Source organism: Salmo salar, chromosome 16 (assembly GCF_965601325.2).
Source record: "Salmo salar chromosome 16, fSalSal1, whole genome shotgun sequence".
In the NCBI taxonomy this organism is placed as follows: domain Eukaryota; kingdom Metazoa; phylum Chordata; class Actinopteri; order Salmoniformes; family Salmonidae; genus Salmo; species Salmo salar.
The window spans coordinates 23425015-23437434 of record NC_138306.1 but is presented as its reverse complement, the minus strand read 5'-3'; the positions used below and the strand labels follow the sequence as shown (position 1 = coordinate 23437434).

General features: G+C 48.0%; 1 protein-coding gene across 3 annotated transcripts in view; it reads left to right on the top strand.

The window, feature by feature from the left end:
- LOC106573359 (ras association domain-containing protein 8) overlaps positions 1-12420 on the top strand; it is a 56056-nt gene that overhangs the window by 37419 nt on the left and 6217 nt on the right. For all 3 annotated transcript variants that reach the window (XM_014148342.2, XM_082962608.1, XM_014148341.3), the window contains 2 exons: positions 10313-10514; positions 11277-12265. In XM_014148342.2, the coding sequence (XP_014003817.1) occupies positions 10412-10514; positions 11277-12265 (1092 nt within the window). In that variant the 5' untranslated portion in view covers positions 10313-10411. The remainder of the gene's footprint in view (positions 1-10312; positions 10515-11276; positions 12266-12420) is intronic.

The following is a 12420-nucleotide window of genomic DNA, read 5'->3' as shown; positions in this document are numbered from 1 at the left end:
TACCACAGTTTATGATGCCTCCTGCTAAGTCATTAGCATCTGAATAGTGCTACGACAGACAGACAGAGGGGATATTTTCAAAGAGGCTCTGCCGACCGGTCACGTGTTTGGGATTTGTTCCGAGAAATATTTGCCAAATTAATGTGCTGTGAAATGCATTATTCATGAGTTGTTTCTGCGCTCCATTCGCTGGAAAACCAGGCAACCGCTCAGTCTAATTAGCAAGCTGTGTCCAACCTGGACTCAGGGGTAGACGTAACATATTAAATGTAAATCCGGGACATGCCAATTAGAATGATATGTTACATTTCGTATGGTGTGTATTCATTTTGGATGTCTGTCATCCATTTGGTATGATATGTTACATATTACAATTTATATGATATGTTACGACTTGCGATTCGTACAATATGTTACAAATGTGCAAACATATGGTGTGTTACCAATTCCAATTTGTTGTGAATAACGTTAGCTAGGTGGCTAATGCTAATGTTAGCTAGGTGGCTAACATTAGCTAGGCTAGGGGTTAGTATTAAGGGATAAAGGTTAGGATTAGGGTTAGGGTTAAAGTTAAGTTTAGGAGTTGGTTACAGGGTTAAGGTTAAGGTGAGGGGAATGGTTAGCTAACATGGTAAGTAGTTGCAAAGTAGCTAAAAAGTAGTAAGTAGTTGCAAAATTGCTAATTACCAAAAATTATAAAGTTGTCCGTGATGAGATTTGAAAATGTAACATTTGCGTTATACCTCCACCCATCAACCTGACCGACCAACCAACCTACTTTCGTTATTTACTCAAGTAACCTTCTGTCTTATGCAACAATACCAAACGTAACATACAGTATCATGCTAATTTGTGTGTCCCGAATTTACTTTTACTATGTTACGTCTAGTCTATGAGACCAGGCTGTCTAGAGAGGCCAGAGCAGCCTGGCCCCCTCTGTGTGAGAGAAAAAACGCAACACACACACACATACACACAGCTATACAGACTAAGACAGGAGAAAAAACCTGCCTCTACCTCCACACACAGGGACCTTTCTGCTTTTTTTGTTTTGCTAAGACCTCCTAATAAACTAAACCTTCCATTGAGGTTTTGTTGTTGTTCAAACCTCTTTATTACATTGCCACAGACAGTAAAGGTTAATCCGCTCGAGTCTGAGGTGTGGTCCTGTTTGAAAAGTTCTCCAGGAATTAAAGTCCTTTTTAGGCCAGCATGTGGAGGCTTGAGTTCACAGATCTTATTTCCTCCAGGGCCTGTGACCACTCCCTGTTCTCTACTGCAGTCAGTCAGTCAGTCAGTCAGTCAGTGCAGCTCTGTAGGAGGACAAAGCTACTGCTAATCACTTCTGCATGTGAACACATATGCTTAGATATGGCCTACTGCAGGATGCAGTTTTGTGGGCTTTTTATGTCTGTGTTTAGAGTGTCAGAATGTGACAGCTTCTTGTCTTTCTCCTCCTCCTCAGAAGTTAGAAACTGCTAGGCTGCTTGCTCTGTACTGTTGCAAAAAAAGTACAAGACTGCACACTCAAGATCTACAGTATGCTCCCATGTGGGTTATCGAAACAACATTTTGTGATGTTTCTCGACTCTTGAGTCTTCTTTTATTTTTTGCTGAGCCTGTGCCTTGACATCTAGCACCTGCTCCAAACCACTGGACGTGTGTATCATCTTTTCTTTTATACATGCTCGGTAGCGGAGACATGCGGTGATGTGGTTATGTTGTCAGAACCCTGCTGGATGCAGATGACGATGATTTGACCTAATTGGCTGTTTTATTAGTCTTACCTGTCTCACTTGTGGAGCTGCTCTGAACGATGGAGGGACAGAAGAAGAATAGAGGGAATGGATGTTAGAGAGGACAAAAGAAAGTTTAATCAACAGTTTTATTATAGCGTTATCGCTGTCCCACCTGGGGCAGAATGGTCATAAAACAGACTGCCTGACAAAACGGACAGAACCAACAAAGCCGGTCATGAGTGTCAAGCCGAACAAACAAAGCGAGCGTGATGACGACATAAATATGTGGAGCCCATTGTGACAGACCATGTTGTTGTACATTACGGATAGGAGCCGCAATCAGTGTCTCTGGGCTGCAAAGCAAGAGGAACCCAGAGGAATACGTGTGACCATTGTAACAATGAGTCTCCCCAAAGTGCAAATGGGACCAGGGTGGTTGGTGCCAGCTGTTTACTGTCTCTGCCCGGGGGTGAGAGTGGCACAGCAGGCAGAGCCGTGCCCGTCGCTAGGACACTGCCCACTGTCCAGACTGCCAGAATGACACTCATTATCACACTGTTTACTTCAGGGAGCTGGGGGTGATACTTACACTGGTACTGGCTGTTGGTGTGTCAAGGACTGTGTGTGTTTGCCTGTGAGTGAGGATAAGAGGGAGAACAGAGATTATGTTTTAAAGTTTGTGTTTCATAGAGAATGAGAACGTATTTGAAACTCTGTGTGTGTGCGTCATCTTTGAGGGTGTGTGTGCTGTACACTGGCCTTTGTTCCTCATTGTTCTCCTCTCTTCCATGTGACTACTCAGTGACAAGGGATACTCTCTCTCTCTCTCTCTCTCTCTCTCTCTCTCTCTCTCTCTCTCTCTCTCTCTCTCTCTCTCTCTCTCTCTCTCTCTCTCTCTCTCTCTCTCTCTCTCTCTGGGCCTTGGTGTCAACAGTGCTTTATCTCTGAGGGGCGGGGATAGATTTGAATTAGCATGTAGTGCAGTTAGTGTGGGCACACATCCACCCATACCGCTCCTTGCTTTTCACTGCCTAAGGGGCAGGTGTTGGATCGGATTCATATCCTAAAGCACATGCGGAAAGTTTTCCCATATCCTTTATTCTAAGGTGTGTCTGGCGTACAGTAAGTAGGTGTGTCTTTGTGAAAGTGTGTGTGTGTGTGTATGCGTGTTCCCCTCTATGAACAGCTGTGGAGTACATATGTAGGCCTCTTCATGCTCTACTTGTCTTGGGCCCTGTGCTGTATACAGGCCGAAACTGTAACTCATACAGATACAAACACTCTTTTACACACAGACGGAAAGATACATGCTGGCTGTGTGTCGGTGTGGGCTTTGATGCTGATCACTTGAGGAAAACCTGTACTGAGTCTGTTGTGCTTGGTCGAGTGTAGATGTGTGTTCCTGTCCCCCTCAGAGGTGACCCTAGTAGTTCGGCTGACATTAAACTAGACAAATGTCACCAATGAATGACCATCACCTCTACTGTACGGTGGAAACTTAGAATTGGTTGGCATGGACCACTGTGTGCTTGCTTGTGTGAATCTGTGTGCGTTTGCGTCAGCAGTCACGCTACCAGCAAAAAGATTATAATCAGATTAAAGATACTTTTGAAAAACTGCGTACTTGTATGAATCTGTGTGCGTTTACGTGAGCGTGCGTGCGTGCGTGTGTGTGTGTGTGTTTAGAGTGATCTATCAAGTGAGTTAGTCACCACAGGAATGTGTCAATGGTTACCATGGTTAGAGGTTATCAGGGCAAAGAGCTCTCTCTCTCTTGAGGAAGAACACCTCATTATTCACCCTATTTAACCCTAGAACAAGCTGCGGCAAGAGTCAGCCTTAGCCTTCAGAGCACCAGACTAGACCTGTGTGTCAGTGTTTGTTTATTCCATTGGAATAATGATGAGTGTGTGTAGCAAGCAGCCATGTTGGAGGCTTCGTGATGATGATGAGAGGCATGAAAAGAGAAGGGAAGTGAGAGAAGGGAAGGGCACATGTCTGTAATCACTGTTCTGTCTCTTTGGGTGGATTTGGGCTGAACTAGGAGATAATGAGCATGAGCAGAGCAGCATTGAGAAATTTAGGGTGGGTTGAGGGAATGGGGTCGGGGCGGGGGATATTTCTGGGCTGCTAATTGTCTGTTCTCTGAGACTTTTGGGTGTGGAGGTCCTGGGTGGATATTTGTGTTTTTGAAAACCTGGAAAGTGGTGGTGGATGTGTTTCTGAACATGTGTGAGTGGTCTGTGTGCATCCTCCACACCTTTCACACAACCACATAGATGAGTGTTAGTCAGGGCTTGAAATGCCACTGTAAGGATGTGGTGAAGTCGACCTGAAGACAGTTGGGGTTGGAGAAGCTGTCAGAGGCTGCTGGACGTCTCATTGGACATACTTACATTATCCCAGGATAGATGTGCATGATTAATTATGTATGATATTTCATGCTGTTGTTGGTGGCATGTTGGCATGCTGTGTCAGGGCGGCAGGTAGCCTAGAGGTTAAGAGCCTTGGGCCAGTAACAGAAAGGTGGATGATTCGAATCCCTGAGCCAACTAGGTGAAAAATCTGCTGAAAGAGTTTGTGTAATACATTTCTTTTCTCCAGAAAGGTAGGGGTCATGAATAATGATGAGTGAACAAGTTACAGAGGGTCATATCCCCTGTTTTTTGGTAATTTCGAGAGAGTAGCATTTGTTGGGGGTATGATCTTTCACACTCTGTAACTTTCTCACTCATCATTATTCACAATTCATTCAGGATTATAATCATGGTAGCATCCACATTAATGTAGTAGTGTTTAGAAACATATTCTATTCTAATATACAATAAAAGTGACTCCAAAATGAGCGTAACGTAACACACCAGGAGTCAGTAAACAGGTGTAGAAGGTGAAGTGAATAATGAACTGATGACATGAGAAGAGTACTGAATGTGGGAGAAAACAATAACAACTAAGGACTGATGACAACTGAGGGCTAAATAAAAGGGGAGAAATCAGGGTAGTGATGAAGTCCAGGTGTGCCTAATGATGGGACGCAGTCCACCAGGTACTGAAGCCGACCCCCACGACGTTGGGAGTCCAGGAGGGATCTGACGGCATAGGCAGGGCTTCCCTTAACATCCAGGGGAGGTGGAGGGGTGTCGTGGGGGACGGCATCAGCCAGGGGACCAGGAACCACCGGCCTGAGGAGGGAAACATGAAAATAGGGTGGGATCAGGTAGTTAGTGGGGAGCTGTAATTGGTATGTTAATTCAATGGCCCTCCGGAGGACATTGAAACGCCCCACAAACTCAGCTTCCGGCAGGGCAGACAGAGCAGGAGGTTCCTGGTGGAGAGCCAGATGCGATCACCAGGATGGAACACGGGAGCCTCACTGCGGTGGCGGTCCGCCTGGTCCTTCTGTCGGTTGACGGCGCGTTGGAGCCTCTCATGGGCAGCGTTCCAAACCTCCTCTGCACGCCGGAACCACTCATCCACCGCAGGGGCTTCGGTCTGGCTCGGAGTCCACTGGGCCAGGGCCGGCTGGTACCCCAGGACGCACTGGAAGGGAGACAGCTCAGTGGAGGAGGGACGAAGTGAGTTCTGAGGCCCACTCCCCCTGCCGGTCCTGACAGTGACTCCTAAGGAACCTCCCCAGCTCCTGGTTGGTCCTCTCCACCTGCCAGTGGGACAGAAGCCAGTATCCGGATGTGAGACTGACCATGACCCCCAGCTTCTCCATGCAAGGACCGGTGGTTAGTAAACCTAGAGACGTCGAGCGCTGGAGAGGTGGATCGGGAGTAGACGTGACAATGACACGATACATTATTAACCATTCATTTATATTGAGCACAAATTGATCTGAAACACAACCAAAAAGAAGTGCAAATGCATCCAACAAGTTTGTAGATTCACAAGCTTGATGTTATCATAGCATGCTAAAAATATGGGACCAAATACTAAACTTTTGACTACTTTATTTATCAGCGGTGTCAATAATTTAGCCCTCCACTATACGTTTCAACCATTTTCCATGTAAGAAATGAGGAAGAAGCAAAGGCTTTGATTTCTGGTTAAACAGATGGAAAAGGGGTCTTAGACAACATCTGTCAGAAAAAGTCTTAAAAGGTATTATAAAAACATCAAAACATAATACTGTTGAAGTGAAGAACCCTGACTAATATTAACACTTATATTTATTTTTTGGATAAATGATATGCCTTGTATAAATGTAAGAAACATTGCCTTGTGCCATGTAATTCTGTCTTTTAGATATTCTGTCTTTTAGATATTTTCTTTCTCTCCCTCATGAGGAGGGAGGATAATGAAAGTTCACAGAAGTAACAAGTAAAGGTAGACCTACCAATTAGTTATAGTGTTTTTACTGATATCAAGTTTGTTTAGGAATTATTACATGATTAAAACTCATCATTCTGTTACGAAATCAGTAACAGATTTGCTGAAGAATATGTAACGGAATTAGTGCAATTGAATTGGCTACAATGGGAAACCATAGTAGTCAAAAACCACAGTTGGGTCTACTGCTACTGTCCTCCCTTCCACTGGTCTCCTGCTACTGTCCTCCCTTCCACTGGTCTCCTGCTACTGTCCTCCCTTCCACTGGTCTCCTGCTACTGTCCTCCCTTCCACTGGTCTCCTGCTACTGTCCTCCCTTCCACTGGTCACCTGCTACTGTCCTCCCTTCCACTGGTCACCTGCTACTGTCCTCCCTTCGACTGGTCACCTGCTACTGTTCTCCCTTCCACTGGTCACCTGCTACTGTCCTCCCTTCCACTGGTCTCCTGCTACTGTCCTCCCTTCCACTGGTCTCCTGCTACTGTCCTCCCTTCCACTGGTCTACTGGTCACCTGCTACTGTCCTCCCTTCCACTGGTCACCTGCTACTGTCCTCCCTTCCACTGGTCTCCTGCCACTGTCCTCCCTTCCACTGGTCTCCTGCTACTGTCCTCCCTTCCACTGGTCTCCTGCTACTGTCCTCCCTTCCACTGGTCTCCTGCTACTGTCCTCCCTTCCACTGGTCACCTGCTACTGTCTTCCCTTCCACTGGTCACCTGCTACTGTCCTCCCTTCCACTGGTCTCCTGCTACTGTCCTCCCTTCCACTGGTCACCTGCTACTGTCTTCCCTTCCACTGGTCACCTGCTACTGTCCTCCCTTCCACTGGTCTCCTGCTACTGTCCTCCCTTCCACTGGTCTCCTGCTACTGTCCTCCCTTCCACTGGTCTCCTGCTACTGTCCTCCCTTCCACTGGTCTCCTGCTACTGTCCTCCCTTCCACTGGTCACCTGCCACTGTCCTCCCTTCCACTGGTCTCCTGCTACTGTCCTCCCTTCCACTGGTCTCCTGCTACTGTCTTCCCTTTCACTGGTCACCTGCTACTGTCTTCCCTTCCACTGGTCTCCTGCTACTGTCCTCCCTTCCACTGGTCTCCTGCTACTGTCCTCCCTTCCACTGGTCTCCTGGTCTCCTGCTACTGTCCTCCCTTCTACTGGTCACCTGCTACTGTCCTCCCTTCCACTGGTCACCTGCTACTGTCCTCCCTTCCACTGGTCTCCTGCTACTGTCCTCCCTTCCACTGGTCTCCTGCTACTGTCCTCCCTTCCACTGGTCTCCTGGTCTCCTGCTACTGTCCTCCCTTCTACTGGTCACCTGCTACTGTCCTCCCTTCCACTGATATACTGTTATGTTCAGCTTAGTGGTCAAGACAAGACTGTGAAAACAGTCTTGACAGCCCCTCCCTCTCACTCTCCCCCTTTCTCTCTCTCCTCTCTCAATATAATGACACTTCTCCCAGCTCTTACTGACACCTGCCATGACACCTACCCTTTTTTCTATTTACTGTAACAAGCACCGACTGACAGTGCACATCATTGGACGTTGAATGTAGTTAAAATTTGGTCAGTCCTCCCTGGCTGGACCAAATCTGAACCAATTATAGACGTCGATGTTTCACAAGTTTGGACAGCACAGTATACAGTAGAGCACAGTAAAAAAAAAAAAAGTAGCTTATTCCTGGAAAATGGTTAAAAACACATATGCCTTAATTTCTCTTAGCTTCCATTTGACACCAAATTGTATATTCTCCTATGAACTTCACATGATAGTGCTCATGGGGCTTTTTACACGGAACTGCCCCATAGATACCACCGTTGTTCCTGTGACAAACAAACAGTGAGAATAGCCAGGCAGTAACGTGGTTGGTTTATTTCCTGTTGGTGTACTTGATCACATTTCACTGTCTAGGAGGTGTGTTTTTGTGGGAGGACAGCTTGTCATGGCACACTCAACTCCTAAGCTGTCACAGGGTGTCATAGGGAGCGTGAGAACCTGTCACACTTGACCCCCAACACACTAGGGCTCGTTTGGACAATAAGACTTGGCCAGGTGAGGTGCTATATGAGATTGATCTAATGTATAGGGGTCAGGGGACAGATACCTCTGTTAATCCAAAGCGTTACCCTCTTCTTATCTAATATGTCCTCACCTTATCTCACCACCTGATTTTACAACCATCTGAAAACACTAGATAAGGCCTATATCAACTTTTACACTTGCTTTCACCTATCATCCAGTTCTGCATGATCAATACAAGTGACAAGGAAAGGAAGCCATTTTGTGGAATTCAGGTGTAGTGTTTGTTCCAGTTTCCTACCTGAGTGTGTTGAGCGGTGTCTCTCTCAGGCCACTGTGATGGGTTGGTGTTGCATGCCATGTTTGATTTACTGGGTTACTGAGTGTATTTTTAGAGTCCTAGTCTTCTCACAGACAAAGGAGAGTTTGTTACAGCGTCTCTCTCTCTCTCTCTCTCTCTCTCTCTCTCTCTCTCTCACACAGGCCTGTAAGGTAGCATTCCACTGCTCTCGGCCTGACCGATACCAGAGGAAGGAAAGAGAGATAAGGAAGGAGATAAGCAATGCGATAGAGATAAATGACTCATTTTATCTCATCTCGAATAGAGTGAACACACTTTGGTCTGTGTGAATTATTTATGTGGACATAGTTATTGCAGTACAGTGCAAAACTATTTTGGCCAGTCGTGACAATTCCACCATAGTGCTAGAATGCCCTTTTGGTGAGGTTGATAAGCAGATTAACCCTTCCTCCCTCCCTGACTTGCATTCTAAATGAAAACAGCCTGTGTGAGTAACCGGAAGATTAGATCAAAATGTGGCAATGTTGAGTTGTGACTCCTTTGTGTGGTGGTGTTGTGAAAAGTTCTGTGTCCTGTTGCCAAATGAGCTCCCCTGTTGCTCCCCAGCTCGTCCAGTGTTTGGCCTGTAAATACCACATCATGAGTAATGTTGGGGGTAGCTTGGTCACAGGGAGGGGAGCTAGTAATGGTATATAAACCGTAATAATGACGGTTTGTTAAGAAAGCTGGAATTCTTGTGCTCATCCGATGAAGTCAGTGCATTCCTGCTGGGCAGCTCCCATATTGGTGGCCCCTGGACCACAGTCAACACTCAGTGGGGAGGAGAGAATAGAGGATTTGGGTAAAAACACCTCAGCGAGAGGAGGGGGAGGGGCTAGGCTAGGGGGAGGAGCTCGAACACTAGCTGTGCTGTGTGCCAGTTACACAGCAAGTGGGTCATATGATCTATTACTCATGTTGACAGAACTTTTCTAAGGATCACGCTGCCATATTGGTGTCTTTGGCCTTACTGAGTTATCATGTGCCAAATGAGACACTTTATAAGCCTAGCCTACTACTACTGTCATAAAATAAAAATAAGGTCTCTGGGTGTGCTTTATTGACTTTGAGTCAGGCTACGCATGTTATTGCCTTGTTATTAGTGGAATACAGATCAAGCATAGACATAAATCAGCACACAGGGAAGTGGTAAGTGCTGCTCCTGTTCATCACTGTGAAATACACTCAGGCTTAAATCTCATCCTGTGTTAGGCTGCGCTGCTCTTCCCAGAGACAGTCTCTGAAGTTCCAGGTCTGCCAGGTCAGCTCCTGGTGGGAGGCATCAAAGTGGAACACACACACACCGAGTGGCTACAGTGCATTCTGCCTGTCCACTCCTCTTGGCAATAAGCTGTCTTAACATCTTTGAAGGAGGGAAGTGGAGAATTTAATTGGGTTACAGATCTGTGTTGACGCTCTCGGGTCCGTGAGGTACCATCGGAGCTCTAACTAACCAACAGGAAACTTCAGGAACGCAATACTCGGCTCTGCTCAGCTCCCCAGGGGCAGTGGGCTGGAAATGTAAACCTCAGTCACTACTGGTAGACTCAGTCACACATACGCAGGGCCTGACGTCAAAACGGCTCTGTTACGTATAGAGCCTGCAGGAGAGATGCTAAACCCATAGCCTCAATAATCAACAGATGGAGAAGGAAATGGGCCACTTGTATGTGACACAGATGCCTACAGGGTGTGTTAAAGTTAGCAACAATATTATGCTGCTCTGTCTTGAGGGATTACTTTTTTTCACCCCCTTTGGCTAGATAACGTTGTGGAAGTTCGGCATGTTCTGTGTAACAAGTAAAGTATTTCGGTACGATCGGTTGGTTGGTTGGTTGGTTGTGAGGGTGTTGTTTAATCTTATCCATGTTTCTCTTCCTTGCAGAGAGGAGTCAGTAGCACCATGCAATGCTGAACTGAGCCAAACCGAGCCAAGCCAAGCGGATCTGAACTGAAGTCCTTGTCGCATCTCGTAGCGTCTCAGATGGAGCTGAAGGTGTGGGTGGATGGAGTGGTGCGCGTGGTCTGTGGCCTATCAGAGGAGACTTCCTGCCAGGATGTGGTCATCGCACTGGCTCAGGCCATTGGTCAGTATCTCAGTCCCTCTTCCTCTCTAGGGTGCAAGTTCTGTCCCTCGACATCCTTAAGGCTCTTTCCAAACCAACCCTGACTGGCCCCTACCCCATAGTCATTTAACTAGATCTGAAAAGATTGGATAGGATTCAGCAATATGGTGAAAATCCCACTGATCATAGGGCAAGGTGGAACTCCTGTATTACTATATGTCTTCCACCTATCCCATCCTTTCTGATCTCAAAGAAGTGCCAAGGGGGAAATGGGCTAGTGTTTGACTTGGTATGGAGCAAGCTTCTGTCACCACACCCTCAGGGTGTACTGAAGCCGCATACCGCAGTGCCAAAAACTAAACTCCATATTTAGCAGTTTCCTTTCCTCTGTGCGTGAGCGGCTGCCAGGTCATTAGGGAGAGCTTGTCCTCATTTCAGAGTCCTCATGGAGATTTCAGTTTGTTTGAAAATGTTTATATGTTGTATAAGACTTATACAACAGTCTTCTACTCATATTCTTCATTGCTAAGATAAGTGAGAAAGAGAGAGAGTTGACTGAAGGACTGCAGACCTAGAGTTTAGAGTCTTGTATAGCCATTAGCCATAGCCCAGAGCCAGAGAGGGCAACTAGCAGTTAACTGTATAGATTATGGAACTTTGGGTGTCAACATGATGCCCACTTACTGTGTATTTGTGTGGTGATGTCTGGTATGTGTGGTGATTTGTGGCTATCTGTCTCTCCCTCTCTCTCCCGATCTCTTTCCCGCTCTCTTCCTGCCACAGGTCAGACGGGTCGCTACGTGCTAATCCAGAGACTGAGGGACTCAGAGAGGCAACTGTTAGCCAATGAGAAGCCCCTGGAGTCCCTGGCCAAGCTGGGCCAGCACAGCAACGATGTCCAGTTCTTCCTGCGCCGCACCGGCCCCAGTAGCAGTGATGGACCAGGGTCTGGCTCTGGCTCTGGCTCCAGCCAGGACCGGATCACCCCTCTTCCCCTGCCCAAACACCCCGACCCAGAGCCCCTCAAACACAACCAGCCCAAGAAGTCCCTCACCTTCAACCTGGGGCCCTCCACCTCCCCCAGAACCAAAGCCAAGCAGCTCATCAGAAAGTCTCCCCGCGACTCCCCCGAACAGAGGGCCTCACCCAGCCCCATCCCTCCCCACCATGCTCCATCCCCACACTCCCACTCCCCTTCTCCCTCCCCCCACTCTCCCTCTCCCTCCCCTCCAGTGGGTCCGTCCAAAGAGGAGGTTTTCCGGCAGGTTCTTCAGCAGCAGGAGAGGCTGAGGGCCATTGAGGCCCAGCTGGAAGCCATGGAGAGAGACTCTCGGTCCTGGAACAGGGCCTCCCCGGCCCCCTCCGCTGTTCCAGAGGCACGTCTCCCGGAGGAGATGGAAGCTCTGGAGCAGGCAGCCAGGAGGAACCAGGCCGAGTTGGCCCACGAGACGTTCTGGGAGGAAGAGCTGCAGGCGGAGGTGGAGAGAGAGAGGGGGATGAGGAGGAGGCTGGGGGAGCTCCATTCCAAGATGGACGACTGCGGCCGGCGACTCCACGACTTCTCGTCTCGCTCCGCCCAGCTTGAGCAGCAGATCCAACGGGAGAGCCTAGGGGGCGTCGCCCAGCCAGGGAGGGCCAATCAGGCAGGAAGTGAGGAGTCCCTAGGGGCTATGAGGGCGGAGCTACAGAGCCAGGGGAGGCACAGCGAGGAGCTGGAGGGGGCGTTATCAGAGACGGACAAGGCTCTGGGGAAGGCCGAATCACTGCTGCAGGTAAGGAGAGAGGGCAGGGCCCTGGAGAGAGGGGTGTAGCTCGCTCTCTCCTTCACCCACACACCTACCCAGTACCCACAAGAAGCTCAATGGTTGAAGCTCAGTGGTTCCCAAATGGGGGGTCAATGGTGTGGGACAAACTGATTCAAACCTGG